Source organism: Polypterus senegalus, chromosome 7 (genome assembly GCF_016835505.1).
Source record: "Polypterus senegalus isolate Bchr_013 chromosome 7, ASM1683550v1, whole genome shotgun sequence".
Taxonomy (NCBI): Eukaryota; Metazoa; Chordata; class Cladistia; order Polypteriformes; family Polypteridae; genus Polypterus; species Polypterus senegalus.
The window spans coordinates 109,525,705-109,550,266 of record NC_053160.1 but is presented as its reverse complement, the minus strand read 5'-3'; the positions used below and the strand labels follow the sequence as shown (position 1 = coordinate 109,550,266).

The 24,562-nt window shown below is 37.2% G+C and overlaps 1 protein-coding gene across 1 annotated transcript in view; it reads left to right on the top strand.

Moving 5' to 3' along the window:
• Window positions 1-24,562, top strand: part of nol6 (nucleolar protein 6 (RNA-associated)) — a 309,483-nt gene that overhangs the window by 171,730 nt on the left and 113,191 nt on the right. Inside the window, exons 16-18 of the mRNA XM_039757964.1 lie at window positions 474-591; window positions 12,055-12,209; window positions 17,750-17,919. Of these exons, the coding sequence (XP_039613898.1) occupies window positions 474-591; window positions 12,055-12,209; window positions 17,750-17,919 (443 nt within the window). The remainder of the gene's footprint in view (window positions 1-473; window positions 592-12,054; window positions 12,210-17,749; window positions 17,920-24,562) is intronic.

Below are 24,562 nucleotides of genomic sequence, written 5' to 3'. Positions count from 1 at the left end.
GCTCTTCTAAATAATTAAAAAAAAAAAAATCAGTGGACCTAGTGATTTTAGCAGCAGGCTAATCCAAAAACACTTTACAACCCTGTCTGAATTCAGTATACTTTTATACCACAAATTTATTATCTGGGCCCTTTTGAAAAAACAAAAAAAATGAACAATATGGTACATATTGTCAGTTTTTTCAGATATACTAATGTATTCAACATACTGTATATGTATACAATCTGTGTGTGTGTATGAGTGAAGTTATTACTTCAGTTTTGTATTTTTACAGCAAATTGATCTGTGCTTACTAATCCTCATTTGCGTTGTTTTAGACTATCTCCGTCCGTATTGACGAATTAAAAGATTAACAGAAAATCATAAATCTGTTCTTTTTTATGTTTAAAAATGGCTGTCGCATATTTTGTCAATTAGACTTTCAATTACCATTACTAATATTTATACCCCTCCCCCCTTTTTTTTGGCTTTAGGTTTTCCCCCCTTTGCCGATGAACCCGGATTTATCTTTTTTCCAAAAAGAGAAATTAGACAACTCACTCTTGCCTCTTGAGGAAAAACCATGCCCAGCATACATCCCGGCCTTGCAAGGTATTGGTATATAACTAAACAGACATTTTACAGTTAGCCTGAGGGATCAGTATAAGTCAGTTTTTAAACTGTCTCATTCTGACTATTGCTTTTCTTGATGCCCCTTTCAAACAGTTAAGTTTGTCACCAAAAAGTTATAGTCAAATGAAAAGACCAAGTCAAACATGGTTATAAGACACTTTGACCATACCAGGCCACCGAAGTATCTAAAACCTACTGTACTTTGCCACTATATTAAACATGAGGTTTATTTAAAAGCTGGAACTTACTTCTGTTCAAGAACTTTACTGAAGCTTATAGAGACTTTTTCAGGTAATTTCTAATCGGAGAACTCCGAATACTCATTCCAAGAGTTAAGTTTCCTTTACAATTTTATATTTGCAGTTTCTTTATGAGATGTTTGACTGTTTAGCTCAGTGTTTCCCAAACTCGGTTCTGGGGACCCCCTGTGGCTGCAGGTTTTTGTTCCAACCAGATGCCTAATCAATGACAAGACCTGATAGCACTGATCTCATTTAATTAGCTGTTTTTTTTTCTCTTATTCTACATTCAGAAAAGAACAGCAGCGTGATTTTTACATTTATAAGACATTTAGAAATATTTCTGCTTTTTCTATAGATTTAAATACTGAACTCTCTTTGTTGATTTCATTATATTTTGCCCTTTCTCTGTGCAGTTTTACCCCCTCATTGTGTCTTATTAACGATAATTAAATGCAGACATGCATGGCAAACAACACTGAATAATCAAAGGCTGCTACTTTAGCGTTAGACCCAATGATTAGTAAATAATGGATTAATTAAATAATTAGAACACCTTGAAAAGTAGAATGAAAATCAAGATGAAAATACATTATTCTTATATAACTGCTTGGACCGAGTTTGGGAAACACTGGTTTAGCAGCTTGTTTTCTTTTTGCACCTTTTGTTTTATATATAGCTAATTGTAACGCCTAAGAAAAAAGGTTTATCATTCCCTTTGATTCCATCTTTGTGTTTCCCTAGATACTCTTGTTTTCTCTCCCAGAAATATGCATGTTTGGATAGTTAACAAATATAGTAGTTTGACCTTACAAGAGTGAAGTCTTGCTGTGTGTAAGAGTGGATCATATCATGGCAAAAAATAGCCCTTTTTTTTTTTTATTCGGGTATTGACAGGATAATACAACAGCAGACTTGTTTCAGTAGGTTTTACAAAGAATTACAGATACTAAATCTTTCATTCTAATTGAAATTGATCTCTTATTGTTCTTAATCTATACTGCACTGATTGTGATATGTGCATTAGGATTTTTTTAAGCAGTTGTCAGAACGATTATTAGAATATTTGCCCCCATGCGGATGTACTTATAGTATATTGAAGAACGTTTCTTTTAATACAAGTTATAGACATCTTTATTTTTATAAGTAATTCTTCATCAAAATAATACACATTTCAGTTTCTAGAACAATTCTCACTTTAAAGTTGGGTATTAACTAATTCTGCATGGAGTAATGTACATTCCACATGTTCATATGTGCAAACTTGACATTAATCATGTATTTGTGTATAATCTATTGGCTTTCATGTTCACACTATTAGTTTGAGTATTTACTAGGTCCCGACTGATACCAATATCGATATTGATATGTGGGCAGAAAAGTTGACCAGTTATTGGTACATATTGCTGTAATGTTTAAGTATTAGGGCTTTCTAGTAATAATCTACACAGGGGAAACAAACTAAGTTTATGATGATTTCACTTGAATATGTTTTAAATTAACATTTAAACAAGTTAAATGACTTTTTTTCTTTGTAATGAACACAAAAAACAGAGAATTGATATTTGTCACTCTGTCGTTGTGTTAACTGAAGGTGCTGTGAACACAGGTATGTAATTGTTCTGTTTATATTAGCCATGCTGACTTAAACATGAAGAATTAAATTCACTGACAACAAAGTTGTATGTTATGCATTTGTGTGGAGATTAATGAATAAATAAATTAATTAGTGCACATGCATATATTTCCTGATGATATCAAGCAAACTGAAATATATTTATCTGCATACATTTGCTTATATGTATTATTATATTTAGATTGTTATTATTATACATTCAGGAGTGTGCTTGCCATAGGCTTATCCAGCTTTATTTTTTTTTTTTACATTTTTTGGCATTTAAATACTTTACCAATTTGATCTGTGCATATTATAATGGCTGAAAGAAACCATACCTGTTTGATAGGCTACTAGAATATTTACATTTACATATCTCCTAGATACCCACTTGTATTGAGACCAACACTAACCTCTTACATTAGCAGATTTTGAAGGCAAATGCAAGAGAGCAGGAGAAGGATAATAAACTAAAACAGTAAGCTTGAAAACAAGATAATCACAAAAGAAGTAGAATTTAATAACAAAACAACATAAGGGCACCAGTTATGAATCCATAATATTGGAACATTTTATTGCTCTTTAAAATGGTAATTGTCCTGAATGGAATGGTGTTTAGGATCCAACAGATCTGGATTTTGCTCATGAACTGAATCAGGTGATTTTAATTCACTGAAAGACATCAGCCAGCGTAAGTCTAAGCTTTCTTTCTTGTACCTCTGTAGTATTTTATTTTAATCGCAACACATTCAGCCGGTCAAGTCACAAAGCTGGTTGAGCAACTATCATAGCTTATACAATGCCAGTTAGGACCACATAATACACAAGCGTTGTGTGTTCCAACAAAAAAAAAAAAGCATAAATACAAAACTTTATTACAGCTCTATGTAAAAATAAAAACATACTTGCATTGTAAGGATGTGTAACTTATGAAGATCTCTTTGGTGCACATGAAGAACTGTTCATTTGACAAGCCCAAATAGTCATTTTGCATGTAAAGTGTGATTTGCTCAAAAGCCAGCATAACACATACAGCTCTTTGGAGTTAGATTTTGGGAGAAGGAATTATACTATTGAGTTGAGGACTAACAGAGCAGGATGGCTTCCATTTGTTTATTGACAGTCTCTGCAATACGGAGACAAGTCTGTATGCTTGGATAGCCTTACCTCTGTTCTTTTTTGAAAGCTGACAGACTGGACATTTCAAAAATCTGTCCTGCGTGGCATTTTGATACGAAAGCAAATGCTAGAATAGTGGGGCATGCTTATTTGCAAACTCTCAATGTAAGTGTTCTATCAAGCAATCACAACTACATACAAAGACAAATGTATAACTGGAAAAAAAACCCTTTTTTTTCTTTTTAGATAGATGCCTGACCTTGGAAACAAACATGATCTTAGTTACAGAGTAAAGACTTTGTGCTCAGTTGGAGTAGGTTGTGCAGCAATCATTTTGACAATGGGTAAATGTGGAAAGACATATAATATAGTGTTTTAACAGGGAAATTGTGAACTTCAGATAAAACAATATATAAAATTATGAATTTTTTCATTTTAAGCAGAGCTTGTTTGTTAAGTCCAGTTTGGTACTGGGTATGCCCTTCTTTCCCTCCAACTTGACTATCCCTTAAATCGGCAATTATAAGCTCCTACAAATTAAACTCAAGTTGTATGTCCCAATTTAAAACTGAAGACCTCCAGTCTCTGCCCAGGGTGAATTATAACATGTTCTATACAAACCTGCAGTAAAACATAAATAAGCCAGGAAACCTCAACAAATGGCATATTCACTCACCAATCTTTAATAATCATACGTACTTTTTAGGTGTTTGCCCAAGTTGCTTGCCTGCTTGGAGGTAGTTTGACATCAATGCAGTGAATGCATCAATGTTTGGGGTTTCTGATCGCTAATCATTCCAAAATTTTCTGTCTCACTCTGACATTCATTTTTCCAGCGTTTTCTTCTACCTACAGCTTTGTTCAGCGCTTAGGACACATGGTGTCTCCATTATATCTCCTTTACCCTATGATCCTCTTTTCTCACTTTTTTGTTCAATTTCTCCTCTCAGAAAGCCTGTCTTATTTCTTTATTTTCTGCCAAGTAAGGTTTTCTAAAAATCTATACCCTTCATCTCTCAGTGGTCCCAGGACATCACATTGTCCTTTCCTTTTGCTGGGGTACTTAATTTAAGCTTATGCGCAAGTTATAATAATTAGATTAAGAAAAGAAGCTGCAAAGGAAAAACGGTTATACAAGACCTACAGTCTCCACCAAAAGTACTGGAACAGCAAGCCAATTAATTTGTTTTAAGACATTTGTTTGTGAGATCAGAGGATTGATATGGGAAGAGAGATCAGAGTTTCAGCTTTTATTTCATGGTATTTACATCTAGACTTGTTAAACAACATAGAACATAGCACATTTTGTATCAAACCACCTAGTTTTTCAAGTGACCAAAAGTATTGGAACAGAATGTTGTCAACTAAATTAAAGTCAAAAACACTTAATATTTGGTTGCATATCCCTCGCTTGCAATAATGGTATAAAGCCTATGACCCATAGACTCCACCAGATTTCTTACCTCTTCATTAGTTATGCCTTTCTAGGCTTTTACCACAGCATCCTTTAGTTGCTGTCTGTTGTGTGGGGTCTCTTACTTCAGTCTCTCTTCAGGAGGTGAAATGCATGGTCTGGTGATTGACTTTGCCAGTTCAAAACCTTCCATGTTTTACCCCACCATGCTTCACAGCTGAGCTTGTATGTTTAGGATCATGAGCAGATCCATTCTTTCTCCAAGTTAATCTTTGTCTCATCAGTCCATAAAATGTTGTTCCAGAACTGTTATGGTTCATCTTTGTACTTTTTTTTTTTTTTTGCAAATTCCAGTCTAGCTTTTCATTTTTTTCCTGCTGATGAGTGGTTTTCATCTTGCAGTGTAGCCCCAGTATTGTTGTTCTCCAAGTCTCCTTGGAACAATGGAGTGTGGCATTTTCTTAGGAGGTTATTCATGATATTACAGTCTTATTTTGGTTTTTTTTGTATTGCTCTCATCATTTGTCTGTAATCAGTTGTTGTTTTCTTTGGATGACTGGTTCTGATGCCTGTTCCTCAGTACACCAGTGGTTTCCTTCTGTTTCAGGACATTCTAAATTGTGGTACTGGCTATGCTCAATGTTTTTGAAATACCTCTGATGGATTTTCCCCCTTTTCTCAGCTTTAGATTAGCATGCTTTTCTCCCATAGATAGCTCTCTGGTCTTCATGATGGTCTATCCTTTTTTAACTACAAATTCAGTCTTCACATCTGAAAGCCAAAGCTTAAGTTGAGAGTAGATATCCAAGGCTACTTAATGATTAAACTGATAATTTTAAATGAAACACCGCTTGTCATGTTCCAATACTTTTGCTCACTTGAAAAGCTGGGTTGTTTGAGACAAAATGTGCTATGTTCTATGTTGTTTAACATCTCTAGATGTAAACTCCAAGGAATAAAAGCTGAAACTCTCATCTGTCTTCTCATAATCATTTTTTGATTTCACACACAAATGCCTTAAGTGCACAGCAAAAATAAATGAATTTACCTTGCTATTCCAATATTTTTGGAGGGTGTTTTATAAGCCTGATCACTCCAATGTGAGACAATGGGCATATGAGAGCATGAGGGCAACCATTAAGAAGGACATTAGGGAAGCAAAAAGGCAGAAAGAAAGAAATATTGCAGATATAATGAAAGATGACTGTAAAAAAATCTTTCCTTATTTTAGTGGTTAAAGAACAGTCAAGTAGGAAGTAAAGTGTATCAGAATTTGTAAAGGGAAATTAAAATATACATAGAGTAAAATAGCAGATGCTCTAAATCTGTATTTAACCTGCCAGTGGTAACATGGACTACTAGTAGGGGTACTGAGTGGTTTGAAAACTGTTATGGGTCAAGTACTGCTTAGATTAATAGGCTGAAATGAAACAAATCACCAGGATTAGGTAATATTTATCCTCAAATGCTTAAGGAAGTTAGTGAGTATATCAAGGCTGGGCAAGTTAACATGTTGTTATCAACAATTATTTTATCTTGCATTAACAGTTTTTGTTATTATTATTTTGAAAGCCTCAATCTTGCTAGCGATCGATAGAGATCAGTGGTCTTCTTGTTACAACGCTTTTCAATACGCTTTTGCCAAAAGGAAAGTTAGCTTTATTGATTTGACCTCGATTCCCTGCACGTGCATGAGTAACGAAGAGCAAACAGCTTCTAAAATGGCATGTGGAGAGATACCAAAGTGAATGCTCAAAGCAAAATAATCCGTGGATGACTTTTTTTGTATTATCGCTGAATTGGACTCTGATTTTGATGCAAGTGATCTGGAAATGTATGTCGAAAACGAAAGTGAGGTATTGGCTGATCATGGTGCTGAACACATTTGTGTAGCTGATGCACCTATGGCAGTGTTCGCTTGGGAGGACAGACACTTACGATGACAAGAGGTACAAACCATATTGCTTCTCATTGCAACTGCCACCCCCGCACGCCTGTCTTACAAAGGCAGCCAGTCCACCATGCATTCCTGCTGGCCGTCAAGCTGCCCCCAGCGCAGCTGCAAATTGCAAACAAGTGCCGACAACAGGCAGCAACAGACATTTTATATGATTTATGTGTGAAACCATTGCTTTTTGTGCTTTTCAGAAAACTGAGTATTTTGGAAAAAATATTAGCCCTCAAAGAGTTGCTACTGAGCATAGACTGTTTATGTTGCTCCCTGATAAAAGAAAATGTTTCTACTGGCATCTGTTCAGATAAAAAAGAAAACAGATTTAGAAATGTTAATTTGTTGTTTGCTCGGAAGTTTCCTGTTATAATGTTATCATTGTGGCTTTGGACTCTGAGGGTAACTTGTTTTTCTATAACAAACTAGATAAAATGTTAATGCCCTATCAGTGGTAAATAGTCTTTTATATTTGATTTCCTTACATTAATGTTTAAGTTGAATTGAGATTTACAAGAAATATTTTAACTGCTGCTATGTAAAGGGAATACTGCTGTTAAAAAGCACCTTATTTGTTTGGTGTTTGCAAACCAAATACATGCAATACACTACTTTTGCGTTCATTAGGGTGATTGTTGTAATTGGCTATAATTAAGACAATTATACGATTAATCGCGATTAGAAATTTTAATCATTGTCCAACACTATATATATATATATATATATATATATATATATATATATATATATATATATATATATATATATAACACCCTTAGTGCATAGTTTTAGGAACTTGCTGAACTCTGGGAGAATTCCAAAGGATTGAAAAATGGCAAATATACTATTATATAAAAAGTGTGACCTTGCAGATCCAGGTAATTATTGTTCAATAAGCTTGACATGCATTACAGGTAAATTAATGGAATTATTAAAAATAAGACTGAGTAACACATGGCAAGAATAGGAGTTTTACAGAATAGACTACTTGGGTTCATACGAGGGAGGTTGCGTTTTACTAACAATCCGAAATTCTGTGAGGAAGCAAAAATGTTAAAGGATCAAAGTGTTGCATAAGATATCTGTCTTGAATTTCAGAAGGCGTTTGATACCTTGTGTAGTTTTGGTCTCTGTGCTGGAAAAAAAAAGATATACTGTGTAGACACACTTGAAAAACTCCAGAGGAGAGTGACTAGGCTGATTCCAGTACTGCAGAGGATGAGATATGAGGAAAGATTAAAATAGTTTAGCCTTTCAATTTAAGAAAAAGGAGATTAAGCGGTGATTTGATTGAAATATTAAAAGTTATAAAGGTAATTAATACAATGTATCAAGAGTGTTACTTTAAAATGAGTTTATCAAGAACACAGGGGCAGAGCTAGAACTTGTCAAGAACTTGTAAATCCACAAACGTAGGAAGATTATCTGTGAATCACAAACCTCAAGCAATCATGGCATGCAATTGATATGTACAAAGTACTAGATTTGTCTGGTTTAATACATCAACCATTGCTGTGTCCAAAACATTATGGTTCCCCGAAATGGGGGTACCATGTATAAAAAGTGTTGTAATCTCTAAATGGTGTGAATGAAATGTTTGCAGTGTGCACTTCACAATCAAGTCTGAAGTGTTTGATTTGTAATTTTAAACCGTTCAGCAGAGGGGCAAATCAAGGAAAAATGTATCTTTCTCCCAAACATTGTGGGAGGCACTGTAAGTGGATAGGACTGATGAGCTTTATTGGAAAAATGGCCTGTTCTCTTATAAATCTTTCTAATGTTGTAATATTTTTTGCTGCCTTTTTTATGTTGGCAGAAGCATGTTATGTTGTGTATGTACACCCACACCATACAAAAACTGAGTGTAGCATCTCATCGGCCTATTTGTGGCTTCCAGCATAGTGGTCATGATGTAGTGGAAGTTGGATGAGATACTGGCTGAGATATCCCTAACCTGTTGACTAGTTCCCTGAGAAAAGACAACAGGTTGTCAATATCAGCTGATGAACGCCCAAAAAAACTCCAAATACATTGATATGGCACTTTTAAAAGGGAACTAAAATACACCCATAAAATACATAATTTTTGTGTTTTAATATGTTTGTGACATTTTAATAACAGCTCGGTAATATGAGGTATTATACACGCGAGTCGTCGTTAAGCTCAGTGTTTCTCAACCAATGGGTCGTGAGTTGTTATTGTTTATACTAATAGGGTTGTGGTAGGTCACTGCTTTGATGACTGTGTTTCCCACCTCTCCCATTACTATGACAATCGTGCTTGATTCACCAAGGGGGTGTTTCCCCATTTGCTGGATCAGAAAGGCATTTACTTGAGAAAAAGTTCATTGCAACACCTTTAACGGTTGAGAAAGGAAGATTTAGCTGTTTGGTTGCATTTCCCCACTCATTCAAATCATAATTTTTGTTTTTGTTGTGGTTATTTGGTTGATATTGTAGCTTTGAGTCTGCACTGTAAGTGTAATGGTCTTTCCAAAGTTCGATTCTTAATGACTGTCCATTTGTGCAGCTAAGGCTCCCTGCTTGATATAAGCCAAACATCCAACAGTTTGGTATCTATGAAACATTTATATGTACAACAGACACTTCTAGCCAGAGCACTTAAATAGGACAGCATAATTAAATATCAGCCTGGAGACTGTTTGGGAAACAACTATTACATACAGGACCAGCTTCTCACTTAGTGTGTATTCAGTCATCCATTTTTCAACAGACATGTACATTTTCAATATAATATGATCAAGTTTTATCATAATTATTGTGTATATCTTTTAGGGCTTAGTATCTTTGTACATTCCCCGGAACACAAATAGGCTACCCCACTTCATTTCTTATTTTGTGTTTTTTTTTTTTTTTTATATCCTTTCTCATATACGAAGTATAGGGAAAGTATTGGAACCCTCCAAAAATTCCATTTCAAAATTTTTATGAATTATGATGTTTTAGACCTCCCTGAGTCCGAAAATACCATTTTTGGAATTAGGTCTGCACGTTTGTCAGTTTGTATATGTGTATGTAAATACGATAACTTTAAAACGCTTTCACTTGGTTCAACCAAATTTTGCATACAAGTATTAGGTACAAAACATAGATTTATATCAACTTTTGGGCTATTTCCGCTAACTGGGAGTGGTACTTTATCTTTTATTCATGCAACTGCAGAGTCCAGTTTATTCAACTTTACTTTTATAATAATTATTCAATATATTATTAATTTGATTTGTTGTTGTTTTTTTTTTTATTTACATTAAATAAAAATATAAAAAAAATTTGTGGTTTACTCCTCACACATCCATCCCTATATCTGAGTATACGAGAAAGTCTAGGGAAAACCACTCCTGATGTTTGTAAAATCTACTGTTAAGTGTGTAATATATCATACAAAAGACAGCCATTGTTGTAAAGTGATTTCTTCTATGTTTGTAGTTTTCTTATGTGCATTTTCTTAGATTATCAGCTTTGATTACTATTGAAGTTGTGTTCATCTTTTTCAGTATGGTCTGGTCCTTGAATAAGAAAGATGTTTTTATGGTTAGTCAATGGGCCACAGAGCTGTAAAAGTTTGGGAACATTTGATATAAATTATAATATCTATTAAAGATTTTTTTCTGAGTTTTGTAATTACTTTTATCAGAGCCATAGAGGAAGGTGTGAATTGGTTCTTATGTTTCTAGATTTTTTTTTTATTGGTCAATTTCCCATTGACTTTATTCTTCTTGTAAAGTTGTGACATAGTGGGTAGGGCCACAGGTCCTTCATTTTGCTTCCCACAGTAATCGTGATGGAGTTGATTCCATTGTCAGTTGACTTAGTACTGCTTTATTTATTTATTTATTTATTTAAATCAAATTTTATTGAAATTTAAAACAAACACTTTAAAGGGGAATGTAAGCCATTCTGACAGGTGGTACAATAAAGTAAAACCCCATGCTCAGCACCCACACTACAACCCCATAACCCAACCCAACTCTGCCATATTAAAATGAATAGCAGCAAAAAAGAATGAAGAAGTTCTGATTTTTTTTTCCTCCTTATTGAAATGTGGACTAATTTAATTGTTGCTTTATGGGATGTTGAACACCTGAATTTTGTGATTTTGTGCTAATTTAAGAATTATATCAAATCCGAGTAAAGTGGTGATAAACATTACCAAGTCACTGTCTTTTCTACAACAAAAATTAAGAAATGCGATCTACTTCCCTTTGTAAGGAAACAATTACATGGCACATCAATCAACTGAGTCGAACATTTTGCAAAAAATTGACAAAGGCTCCAAAGAAACTAGGATAACCCTCTGCCAGGAAGATGTTCGATGGTAGACTTCTTAGGCATAAAACCAGACTGCTTTGTTTGCTGGTAGGTGAGTAAGTGATCAGGGATCTTTTTGCAGATGACCCCAGCAAGGACCTTACCCGGCACCGATTTGCTGCAGTCCAGGCGAGCACCTTTTCCTTTCCAGATTGGGACATCAACTCCCATTTTCCAGTTATTTCGGATGACACCCATCTCCCTGTATTTATGTGAAAGTACAAAATATGCACTGATCACTTTTCTAGATTTATAGATGAAATTATTAAATATACTTTCATTTTTTTTTTAAACTGAAAAATGACAATTTGAAGAAATGAAAAATCTCTAGTAACTGACATATGCTACTTAATATTAGTAGCAATGACTTTAGAATTTTCTTCTAACAATAATGTGAATAACATAGACATGTAACAAATGGCTACCAGGTCTTTACCACTTTCTTATCGTATCTCACCTTCCACCAGTCCCCTTAGTAAATTTAAATTGGTTACAGAACAGTAGCTGTTGCATCAGAAGGCAAAGGACAATATTTGCATCACAGTTAGACTTTGTATACCACTGGATTCAGTGCTGAAACTAATTCTGTTTTATTTACATATGTTGACATTACAAAATGTATTTGAAAAAAACACATTTTTCATTCATTCATTTCATTTGCTGATGAATGTTAAATGACTAATTTATTTCTTGATTTCTTGTTTTGAGTAGCTGTTTTACCTACTTATGACGACCTAGTGGAATCACCCAGTTTTTTTTCCTCCTCCTATTATTTACAGTAATCTGCCATATGGAGGGCAGTGGGAAATGGCCACAGAATAAGGAAGCAATCCGCCGGATCAAGTCAGCATTCCATATTCGACTAGCTCAGCTCCTAAGGCAACAGTATGGCCTAATCTGTCGTACTGCTGTTAATGCTTTAGATGTTTACAAGGTATAAATAAGTTCTTTACAGCCTTTCTTATATTTGACTAAAATATATGTTGCCATTAATACAAGCATTTGTCTGAATAAATCTTATTTTTGTGCTTTGGTTCAACGTATTTTTTGAGTTCTATTTTTAAACTTTTAACCAGATTGTCTAAACTGTGCCACTCTTGCATTGCTAAAAAAGATGCTATTTATGACTTATGGGGGGGTATTCCACAAAGTAGAACTTAGCAAGTAAGCCTTGTTTAAATCCAGATACAGCGGTTATTTATGCCTGTTTCGGTTCCACCAAAGAAGATTAAGGGCAAGTCACACTTAGCAACGGAGACATCTGAGCGTTATGTCTTAGCCTGGTCCGTACCAGGTTAAAGTGAAGCTTAGTATAATGTGGATTGTGAGTTCATGAAATTCCCATTCAATGTTGCAGAATTCTCATTAAAATTAATCTTGCATGTTCATTAAAGAATAGTAAAACATTACAGGTGCCGGTCATAAAATTAGAATATCATGACAGAGTTGATTTATTTCAGTAATTCCATTCAAAAAGTGAAACTTGTATATTAGATTCATTCATTACACACAGACTGATGTATTTCAAATGTTTATTTCTTTTAATTTTGATGATTATAACTGACAACTAATAAAGTCCCAAATTCAGTATCTCGGAAAATTAGAATATCGATTAAGACCATTGCAAAAAAAGGATTTTTAGAAATGTTGGCCAACTGAAAGGTATGAACATGAAAAGTATGAGCATGTACAGCACTCAATATTTAGTTGAGGCTCCTTTGGCCTGGATTACTGCAGCAATGTGGCCTGGCATGGACTCGATCAGTCTGTGGTACTGCTCAGGTGTTATGAGAGCCCATATTGCTCTGATAGTGGCCTTCAGCTCTTCTGAATTGTTGGGTCTGGTGTATTGCATCTTCCTCTTCACAATACCCCATAGATTTTCTATGGGGTTAAGGTCAGGTGAGTTTGCTGGCCAATCAAGAACAGGGATACCATGGTCCTTAAACCAGGTACTGGTAGTTTTGGCACTTTGTGCAGGTGCCAGGTCCTGTTGGAAAATGAAATCTGCATCTCCATAAAGTTCATCAGCAGCAGGAAGCATGAAGTGCTCTAAAACTTCCTGGTAGACGACTGCGTTGACCTTGGACCTCAGAAAACACAATGGATCAACACCAGCAGATGACATGGCACCCCAAACCATCACTGACTGTGGAAACTTTACACTGGACCTCAAGCAATGTGGATTCTGTGCCTCTCCTCTCTTCCTCCAGACTCTGGGACCTTGATTTCCAAAGGAAATGCAAAATTTACTTTCATCAGAGAACATAACTTTGGACCACTCAGCAGCAGTTTTGTCTTTAGCCCAGGCGAGACGCTTCTGATGCTGTCTCTTGTTCAAGAGTGGCTTGACACAAGGAATGCGACAGCTGAAACCCATGTCTTGCATACGCCTGTGCGTGGTGGTTCTTGAAGCACTGACTCCAGCTGCAGTCCACTCTTTGTGAATCTCCCCCACAGTTTTGAATGGGTTTTGTTACACAATCCTCTCCAGGGTGCGGTTATCCCTATTGCTTGTACACTTTTTTTCTACCACATCTTGTCCTTCCCTTCGCCTCTCTATTAATGTGCTTGGACACAGAGCTCTGTGAACAGCCAGTCTCTTTAGCAATGACCTTTTGTGTCTTGCCCTCCTTGTGCAAGGTGTCAATGGTCGTCTTTTGGACAACTGTCAAGTCAGCATGATTGTGTAGCCTACAGAACTAGAGTGAGCGACCATTTAAAGGCTTTTGTAGGTGTTTTGAGTTAATTAGCTGATTAGAGTGTGGCACCAGTTGTCTTCAATATTGAACCTTTTCACAATATTCTAATTTTCCGAGATACTGAATTTGGGACTTTGATTAGTTGTCAGTTATAATCATCTAAATTAAAAGAAATAAACATTTGAAATACATCAGTCTGTGTGTAATGAATGAATCTAATATACAAGTTTCACTTTTTGAATGGAATTACTGAAATAAATCAACTTTGTCATGATATTCTAATTTTATGACCGGCACCTGTATAACCTAAACTATCCATTTAAAATGAACACTATTCAGATAACGTCATTCATTACCACTTTTTTTAAGTAACATGATGTTTTTAGCAAATATGATGTTGCTGCATTCTCAGTTATACAGTTGTATAACTTAATTCAACATTCGTTTCAAAGAAGTAAAACATTCAAAGCTATACTGTTTATGTAAGAAATGACAGGAATTAATAAAATACCACATTTAAATAATTATGCAGTTCATCCCTATTGCCTTTTTGTCAGAGAGAGACATTTAGAAAAGATACAGTAATAATAAAAAAGAGTAAAAAGTGTGTGTTCCATAATGTTAAAATCAAAAGTACAGGTAGTCCCCAAGTTACAGAAATACGACTTACGAATTGGGCCGCAGTTGCTCATTCATCTGTCTGGGGGATGTGATGCTTGCTCCTCAGTAACTGCCGCTCTGTCATCATCAGCCTGGGGACACTGCAAGTGGTGGCTGGACGGGGGCGATTTTGCTGCTTGCGCAGTGTAGTGTCCCTCGGTCGGCTCTGGCTCCCATTCATTCTCAATGGGCAGCTGGATGTGCAGCAAGCGGTGACCCGGGGTCCATAGTCACCCGAGCCACAGCTGCCTCTCGTGTGCGAGACAGAGGCTTGATGGGGTGATTTACTACCTGCCTTTGACCGCACCCTGTTTGTGGGTGGATGCTGCAGACAGAATACTGTATTGCAACTGGAGGTGACTGTGTGGTGTGCGGGTGGTGAACACATTCATTCATAATAGCAAGCCTGCTTGTACTGTTAAATACATAACAGGAAATTGTCTTTCATCAGTACACCAGACGTGCTGACGAGGGGTGCCTTCCTGCTGTGATAGCTGTGGAGAAGAGCTCATCTTAACGTTTTGTCTTCACCCTTCAACAATGTCTCTGAAACACAAATCTGATGCAAGTGCTGGTGATACAGTAAAGAAGAGAAAAACCATCACCATGAAAAATAAAGTAGAAATAATAAAAAGGTCAGAGAGAGGTGAAACTCCATCATTCATTGACAGAGCACTTGGTTACAGTCGGTCAACAATAGCATTTATTAAAATAATCTCGTACTTATCCCGGGGGCTGCCTGTACCTAATTATAAAAAGTACCTAATTCTAACTTTACACCAGCCATTACAGACTTTTGGGTGCATACACCGTCCGCACGGTGCTGTCAGATCTAAACACTAGCGTGGCGAATTGCTCGTGTACTGAAGTGACTTTAGCTACAGGTGGAAGTCCCATTTTACTTAAGATGCCAAGCAGAGTTGCGTTGCGTTACAGCAGGCTATTAGCCAGCGAAAGCGGTGTGAAGAAGCTGTATTTTGCTATGGTCCTGCCTTTGTCCAGTTTGATACCAGTCACTGGACATTGTATCTTTGATTGCCGGTACAACAAACAGTTCTGAGCAGGCATCAGCCACAGCGCTGCTCTTCTGAAAAGAATGGAGATAAATGCCATCAACTCAAAGAGGGAGATGCAAGTTCATTGTACCATGTGAACTTCACTGAGAGAATAAAACTGAATAATAAAAAAAACAAGCGCTAATTTTTACAAGTAGCCAAAATTTACACCGGGTGTTACAGACTCAATTCAAATGTATGATTTTATTATATTGTAGAAATTCTAATAATAGCAGCTCACTGCTCATAACACGGAGTGCCGAGTCTCAAACCCGGAACCTTTGGGTTATAAGGCAGCAATTCTTACCTCTGCACCATTGAAGAATACATGTAAACTCCCTGTCGATTGATATTTGAGCTTGTGTTTTTAACCCATGGACTGCCACAAGTAAATTGAAAAGTCTTTTTTTTCCCCTTGGTTATATTCTTGAATAAAAGCACATGTGTTTATTTGATATTTGGACTAAGCTCTTCACACATTATACAGTTCTCGTCTTTACTGGTATAACATGGAAAAAGTTTCTGCTTTCAGTGTGTGTGCAGGCATTTCTTGCATTTCTCACATTTCCTTTCACCCTACACTTACCCATATCTTTATAGACCAGGAACACACATGAAATGCATGCATTCCAAATAACAATATACTGTATTATTTACCCTATACAACTCCAGCTGCATCACACACAGATAAGGATGCTGATGGAGGGGTACAAAGGGATTTAAGTTTTTTCGTAAGCTTCAGGAATTTTAGTGTTAATAGATTCAATTGCAATCCTCATTAAATAAATGCACTTAATCTCTTTATTATTTTATATTAGTTACAGTAAAATAGTCATAGTTAAATATTAAAAATATAATGTGCTGTGTAACTGAGTATATACCAGTAAAACAGAGACACTCATTATAAAATTTGAAGTCTGGTCCAGTACTTTTTTAGTTTATTTTCAGCAACCCTGTGAGATAATCTGTGGAATTTCTATTTCTTGAAAATCCAGTGAATGAGGGTGCATGTAATAAAAAGTGAAAGGACAGCACAGACTCCTTGGTATTTTACTAACAGCCACAGAATTTCAAAAACCTACTTTATGTGGAATTACTTGAAACCATACATTTCAAAATCTACTGACAGAAGCAAATTTCAGACCACTGTGCAAGCTGTTTGTAACATTTTGAATTTTTTTCATCTTCAGCGACATTGGGACATCGCACCAGTGACAGAAGCTGCAGTTTTCTTTGATTTCTAAATGTACAATATATAATTTAATATAATTTATATTGTGGAAATTCTGGAGTATCCTGCCTTGCGCCCTGTGTTGGCTGGAATTGGCTCCAGCAGACCCCCCGTGACCCTGTAGTTAGGATATAGCGGGATGGATAATGGATGGGTGACAATTAAATAAAACTAACTTTTAAAAGCTGTCCCATAATAAAATCTACCTCACAATGGTTTGACACTAAAAGGCACTGGTACTCAAATCTGCCAATGGTGCAATATCTCCTGTGCTTTTTGAGCCCTGATGGATGTCTGCCACTGTCTCTGTTGCATGTTTTTCTATTTTATGACAATACAATAAAACTCTTTAACCAATTAATGCTGTAATACATAATAATGGTATCACACAATAAAAGTCACAGTTACTCAATCTGTCAATATTGAGCCAAAATCTGTGCTTTTTGAGCCCTGAAAAATGTTATCAGTAAAATAGTGTTATAAGGGCTACTTAAATCTCATGAATGTGTGCATAATCGTGGATTGCTGAAGCCCACTTTGAGTTAAAGAGAAACACTTTGCATTTTTGGAACCAAGTGAGCCCTGATTGGAAAATGAGTTTTATATACAAGCAAGGCATATTTGGCTAAATCTTGATTTTATAAGCACACTTGATGGAATGCCCCCCCTATATCACAAATGTGTCTTTTTAGCATCATTACACCTACAGTGTTTAAACTTTTATACTTTATGTAGTATGTGATTACTTGTAAACAAGTTCCAATTATGTGAGTTGTCTAACCATGTTATTTGAGCTTTTACAATATTAAGCGTTGTTGTTTTGCAGGATGGCTTTGTATTCCGAGTGCAGGTTGCTTATCACCGTGAGTCACACTTTCTGAAGGAAGGTTTGACCTCAGATGGGATGGTACATTACTGTAACGCAAAGGAAAAGGAAGCATTGAAGCTGAAACTGGAGACTGTGCACATGCCATTGTTGACAAGTGTTCTAAATGGGTAAAGAGGCGGTTTAGGGGTGGGAGGGGGTGTCTGTGCTTGGATGGTATCTGCAAGAGAGGGGTCTAAAATAACATTTATTAATAAGAGAGTGGTGTATTATGAATATATTAAGCTAAGCCCATATTGGACCTGAAGGGATAAACAGAATTCTAGTCTACACAGATTCCACACAAAATACGACTACGAAAAAGGCAAGTTATTATATACCTTGTTTGACCCTGGCTGACCAGCTGCCTTCGTGTATATTAGGCATTCCCCAGTGTACTTTGGTATAGGCTGATATCAGTGAGTTAGGTGGAATGTGACAAACACTTGTAATTAAAGGCTTTTCCTTTAATTGCATAAGAAAATACTCTGGATTTTAAGACGGACTGACTCTCATGTTCAAAATGTATTTTCTAAAGCAGTGATTGCTAAACTGTTGTCCATGGACCACTAGTGGACTATATATATATATATATATATATATAGATAGATATATATATATAAAATATATATATGTGTGTGTGTATATACAGTATATATATATATATATATATATATATATATATATATATATATATATATATATGGGCATGGAGGAGATTCTAGGAGACGAGCAGTTACTCTAGGAGAGCTGGAGAGGGCCATAGAAGGTCCATAAAACCCATTAGCAGGACCAGTATCTGCTCCTTTGGGCAAGAAGGAACAGGATGAGCACTGCCAGAGCCCTACAAAATGACCTCTAGCAAGCCACTGGTGTGAATGTCTCTGACCAAACAACCAGAAAGACTTCATGAGGGTGACCCAAGGGCCCCATGTCCTCTAATGGGCCCTGAGCTCACTGCCCAGCAGCATGCACCTCGATTGGCATTCACCATAGAATACCAGAATTGGCAGGTTCACCCTGAGCACGTGACAGAAGTGAAAGGGTCTGGAGAAGCCATGGAGAACATTATGCTGCTTGTAACATCATTCAGCATGAGCAGTTTGGTGGTGGGTTAATGAATGTCTGGGGAGGCATATCCATGGAGGGTCACACAGACCGCTACAGGCTTGACAAAGGCACCTTGGCTGCCATTAGGTATCAGGATGAAATCCTTGGACCCATTGTCAGACCCTATGCTGGTACAGTGGCTCCTGGTGCACGACAATTCCTGGCCTCATGTGGTGAGAGTATGCAGGCAGTTCCTGGAGGATGAAGGAATTGATACCATTGACTGGCCACCACACTTTCCTGACCTAAATCCAATAGAACACCTTTGGGACATTGTTTTGGTCCATCCAATGCCACCAGGTTGCACCTCAGACTGTCCAGGAGCTCAGTGATGCCCTGGTCCAGATCTGGGAGGAGATTCCCCACAACACCATCTGTCATCTCATTAGAAGCATGCACCGATGTTGTCAGGCATGTATACAAGAACACAGGGGCCATACAAAGTGCTGCGTACAATTTTGAGTTGGTGCAATTAAATTTTGGCAAAATGGACTAGCCTGCCACATAATTTGTTCACTCTGATTTTTGGGGCGTCTTTGAATTCAGGACTCTGTAGGTTGATCATTTTCATTTCCATCAAACGATGTGGCATCCTTTCGTTCCTAACACATTACCCAGTCTATATCAGTATAGATATCCAGGAGGATTTCTTTTTCCCATTGAGATCTGATGTGTTGTATGTATGTATGTATCTATGTATATATGTATGTATGTATGCATATATGTAGGTATATATACATATACATATATATGTATGTATGTATATATGTAGGTATATCTATACTAATAAAAGGCAAAGACCTCACTCACTCACTCACTGACTCATCACTAATTCTCCAACTTCCCGTTTGGGTGGAAGGCTGAAATTTGGCAGGTTCATTCCTTACAGCTTCCTTACAAAAGTTGGGCAGGTTTTATATCGAAATTCTACACGTAATGGTCATAACTGGAAGCAGTTTTTCTCCATTTACTGTAATGGAGATGAGCTTCAACGCCATGGGGGCGGAGTTTCGTGTGACATCATCACGCCTCCCACGTAATCACGAAGTACATAGAAAACCAGGAAGACCTCAAAAAAGCGCTGAAGAAAACATGCATTATATAATTGAGAAGGTAGCGAAACAATAACAAGCGAGCGAGTGACATATACAACCATATTCATGAGTTCTGCTACTTCGGAAACAAAGCACGATGTAAACCTACACTTTAAATTAAGTTCATAGACAGGCTGCCGCTGGCATTTGTAATTCAGTGCCTGCCCATATAAGGCCGTCCGTCAGCGGCAATCCAATAGCAAACTGCCACGGGTAAATATTCACGGGTGAAGGACTGTGCTTATGGAGAGGAAGATGAGATGGTCAGGGTGGTGTTTGACACAAACTCAGCGAAACTGCGAGAGAAAGTTTTAAGTGCCAGGACTAAGGTAACATTAAATACAGCCATGGACATAGCACAAGATGGCACCAGCACAGCTGGGAACCTTCGATGCATGTACACCGAGTGGCTCATGTGAACTGACGCAGTGCATAGGTAAAAAGCAACAGTTCCAAAGAGCGCTGAACAAAAACCCAATTACACAATTGAAAAAGCAGCAAAACATATGAAGCGTCTGATAAGCATATTCATAAATCCAGCTACTGTGGAAACAAAGCACACGGTGGAAAAGTCAATGTCCCGCTAAAGGAAGACAGTGTAAAAAACCCGTGCATGCAGTGTGTCAGGTCTCAGATAAAGAAGAACACGAGCTGTTTATTGATGCAGTAAGAAACGAATCGATGAATGAAACCTGTCATCTTTACAACGATTGACAAACACGGAATGTAACTTGAACACAACACATCCTACAAATACGAACCTAATTGAAAGAAATAATGATGATCAAATCCTTGATGACAGCAACACTCAGTAACACTCACAAAACAAATACTGTATATTGACAGTCATGTTACGTTATTTTTAAAATGTTCCCTTTTCTTTTCTAGCTTTTTAACACACTACTTCTCCGCTATGCGCGGGAATATATATATGTGTATATATATATGTGTATATATATATATATATATATATATATCCCGATCTACATACTCAAATAATGGATACTTTATTCGCCATCAATGATTGTTTTGGTAAAGCCATACTCAGTGTATTCATTAGATGAACGGTAAAAAAGTAAGAGCAGGGAGGATGACTTATTGAGGCATGCAGGCTGTGCGCCAATTCTATTTGAATTGCGCGATCACATTTGAAAAAATATATCTTTTCAAGTTCTATTTAGTCCATATGTGTCAAACTCAAGGGCCGCGGGCCACATCCGAGATCATTTTATATACTGTATTATTGTTATTAATGGCCCGGGTATATGAAGCGCTGGTAACACAATAAACTACAGATCCCATAATGCAGCGCTTCAGCTGCCTTGCCAACACTTACCGCGTTAATCAAGTCTACCTTATGATGCTGCAAGTTATTGCGAAACTAGAGTTATTGCGCACTGAGTTTGCACGGCGCTTTGGTGACTTTGAAGAACAAAAAAAGTCCGTCTACATGCGGCTCGAACCTTGTGCATGTTTGGTAGCACATACCTGTGTGAGAAGCTCTTCTCAGTGATAAAGACTAACAAAACAGCACACAGTACTCGCCTCACTGATGAGCACCTGCAATCCATCCTGAGAATCTCCACAACACAGAACCTCACACCAAACAGAAATGAACTTGTGGCCAAAAAAAGATGCCAGGCGTCCAGCTCTAAAATGACATATGAGCAAAGACAACTGAATGATTTGATTTGTTATTGCACGTAAGAGCGGAGTCAACTGTTTTAACAAACAGCGTATTGCACTGATACGAAATAGCTGTGTGTGTATATATGTAGATATGTATGTATATGTATATATATGTTTATATGTATGTGTGTGTGTGTGTATGTATGTATATGTATATATATATATATATATATATATGTATGTATTTGTGTGTATATATGTAGATATATGTATGTATGTATATATGTGTATATGTCAATTACATTGACAATCAAGTTACGTTATTTTCAAAATGTTTCCTTTTCTTTTTCATTGCTTCTTTAACACACTACTTCTCCGCTGCGAACCCCGGGTATTTTGCTAGTATACATATATATGTATGTATATGTGTACAGTGAACCCTCGTTTATCACGGTTAATCCGTTCCAGACTCTACCGTGATAAATGAATTTTCGTAAAGTAGGATTCTTTATTTATAAATTGAATATTTTCGCAGTTATAGTATAGAAAACCTGTTTACGACCTTCTAAATATGTTTTTTAACATTATTAGAGCCCTCTAGACATGAAATAACACCCTTTAGTTACCATTACACTCATATTACCCAATATATTAGACAAAATAAGAGAAAATAAGACATATTAGATGTTACAAATATCATATTACTAGGCGCACTTGCCTTTTAAGGCGACCGACTTTTATCCTCAATTTTTGTGCGCTCCATGTGTACATCAGGCATGTAAGTGTAGGAAATGAGAACATCAAACTGCCCATTCATAACATCTCCCGAAAATGAAAAGTTTTTTTCATCCCCTCAAGTGCCTGTTCAAAGTCATACAATGTCAGCCCGAATCTGTACCGCTAAAGACGGAGTTTAATGCACTAAATAAGCTAGCAGAATAGATAGATAGAATAAGCAAGCACCCTCTCCCCTGATATTTACTACGCGGTGAGGCATTTGTACTCCATCAACATTATTTCCAGAGACATAATTTGGTCTATTTTTTCCAGCGCATCGCGCACAAAAGCAAGGGAATGATGACAGCACCAGAACTCTGCTCACATCGCGTCGCTTCATACCTCAAGCCGCAAGTAGTAAGTCTGTAATAAGCGGAATACTGCTACGCTTTGCACTCACGGGACGGAAGGACAATCCCGAACGCTTTTATATAGTAGATTATTGTACTGTACATTTAATTGCACACAACCACTAACCTATGAAGGCACGACCTCAGTAGGAGAGTCTTCAGAGGTGGTGCAGTATCTTCAGCAGGTGCATTGTTGTCTTCAGTGAAGAAGTACTAGGAGTAGGCAGTGGGTGTGTGGGTGCGCGGCTGAAGAACATCTTGATAGGCAGTTGCTGGCATTGTCTTTTCATGCGTGAGGAGGCTTTTGTAGGGTATTGCCATCTTTAATCATATCCAAGAGTTTCACCTTCTCCTGGATAATAAGCATCTTCCTCCGGCGCTTAGTTTTATTGTCAGAAGGCTTAGAAAAAGCAGCATGTTTAGGAGCCATTGTAGGACTTAGATTAAAGTTCTCAAAAAGCGCATGCGTAGTGACGTAAGCGTGTATGAGAAAAAATCACGATAGAGTGAAGCCGCGAAAGTCGAAGCGTGATATAGCGAGGGATCACTGTATATATATCCATACTAATAAAAGGCAAAGCCCTGACTGACTCACTCACTCACTGACTCATCACTAATTCTCCAACTTCCTGTGTGGGTGGAAGGCTGAAATTTGGCAGGCTCATTCCTTACAGCTTACTTAAAAAAGTTAAGCACGTTTCATTTCGCAATTCTACACGTAACGGTCATAACAGTCGACAAAGTCCGCCATGTTGAACTATCTTTTTTATGGCCCCATCTTCAGGAAATTTGGTAGGCGGCTTCTCTGCGCTAACCAAAACCGATGTACGTACTTATTTCGATGGTAAGATGCCACTGTCGGCCGCCATATTGAACTTTCCAACGTCATTAATTTTCCAACTTCCCGTGTAGGTAGAAGGCTGACCCCATCTTCACTAAATTTGGTAGGTGGCTTCCCTGCGCTAACCAAAACCAATGTACGTACTTATTTCAGTGGTATTACGCCACTGTCGGCCACCATATTGAATTTTCCAAATGTCACTAATTCTCCAAATTCCCGTATAGGTAGAAGGCTGAAATTTGGTACTTATTTCGGTGGTATGATGCCACTGTCGGCCGCCATATTGAACTTTTCAACAGTCTTTGTTACTTATGGGCCTATCTTCAAAAAATTTGGTACGCGGGTTCCCAACGCTAACTGAATCCTACTTACGTCCATATATATGTCCATAGCCTGCAGCTCAGTCACCATGTGAGGCGGCGTTGGGTCCCCCATCCCAACGCCTCCCACGTTGTTGGCTGCCTGCCTATATAAGGCCGTCCGTCGCTCCAGTCTCTTCATTCCCTTCCTTTCTTCACCACGGGATTCACGTCTCCTTGCTGTTAAGTACAGTCTTTTTATTTAATCCACGGCTTCTCCACTGTTTTATTGTTCATTTATTATGATTATAGTTATTGTGTAGGTATTTTACACTTAATTCACATTGTTCAGGTACCCCTTTCCTTTATCATTCCAACCGTACCCACATTAACATGTCTATCGAGGTGATTACCATCGATCAAAGAACTGTCACTTACTGAGTGGTTTCCATGCCCGGAGATGGCACCTATCTTTTCCATTCTCTGTGTTACATATTGCACGGCCATATCAGGCTCACTCTTGATATCTGGAGAAACATTGTGTCTTATGTATTGAATGACTGGGACAGGTTCATGGTGTGGACTGATGACGGTACAGGAGATAATTAAACTACACAGGAGCACTATACACTGTGTGCACAATTATTAGGCAAGTGAGTATTTTGACCATATCA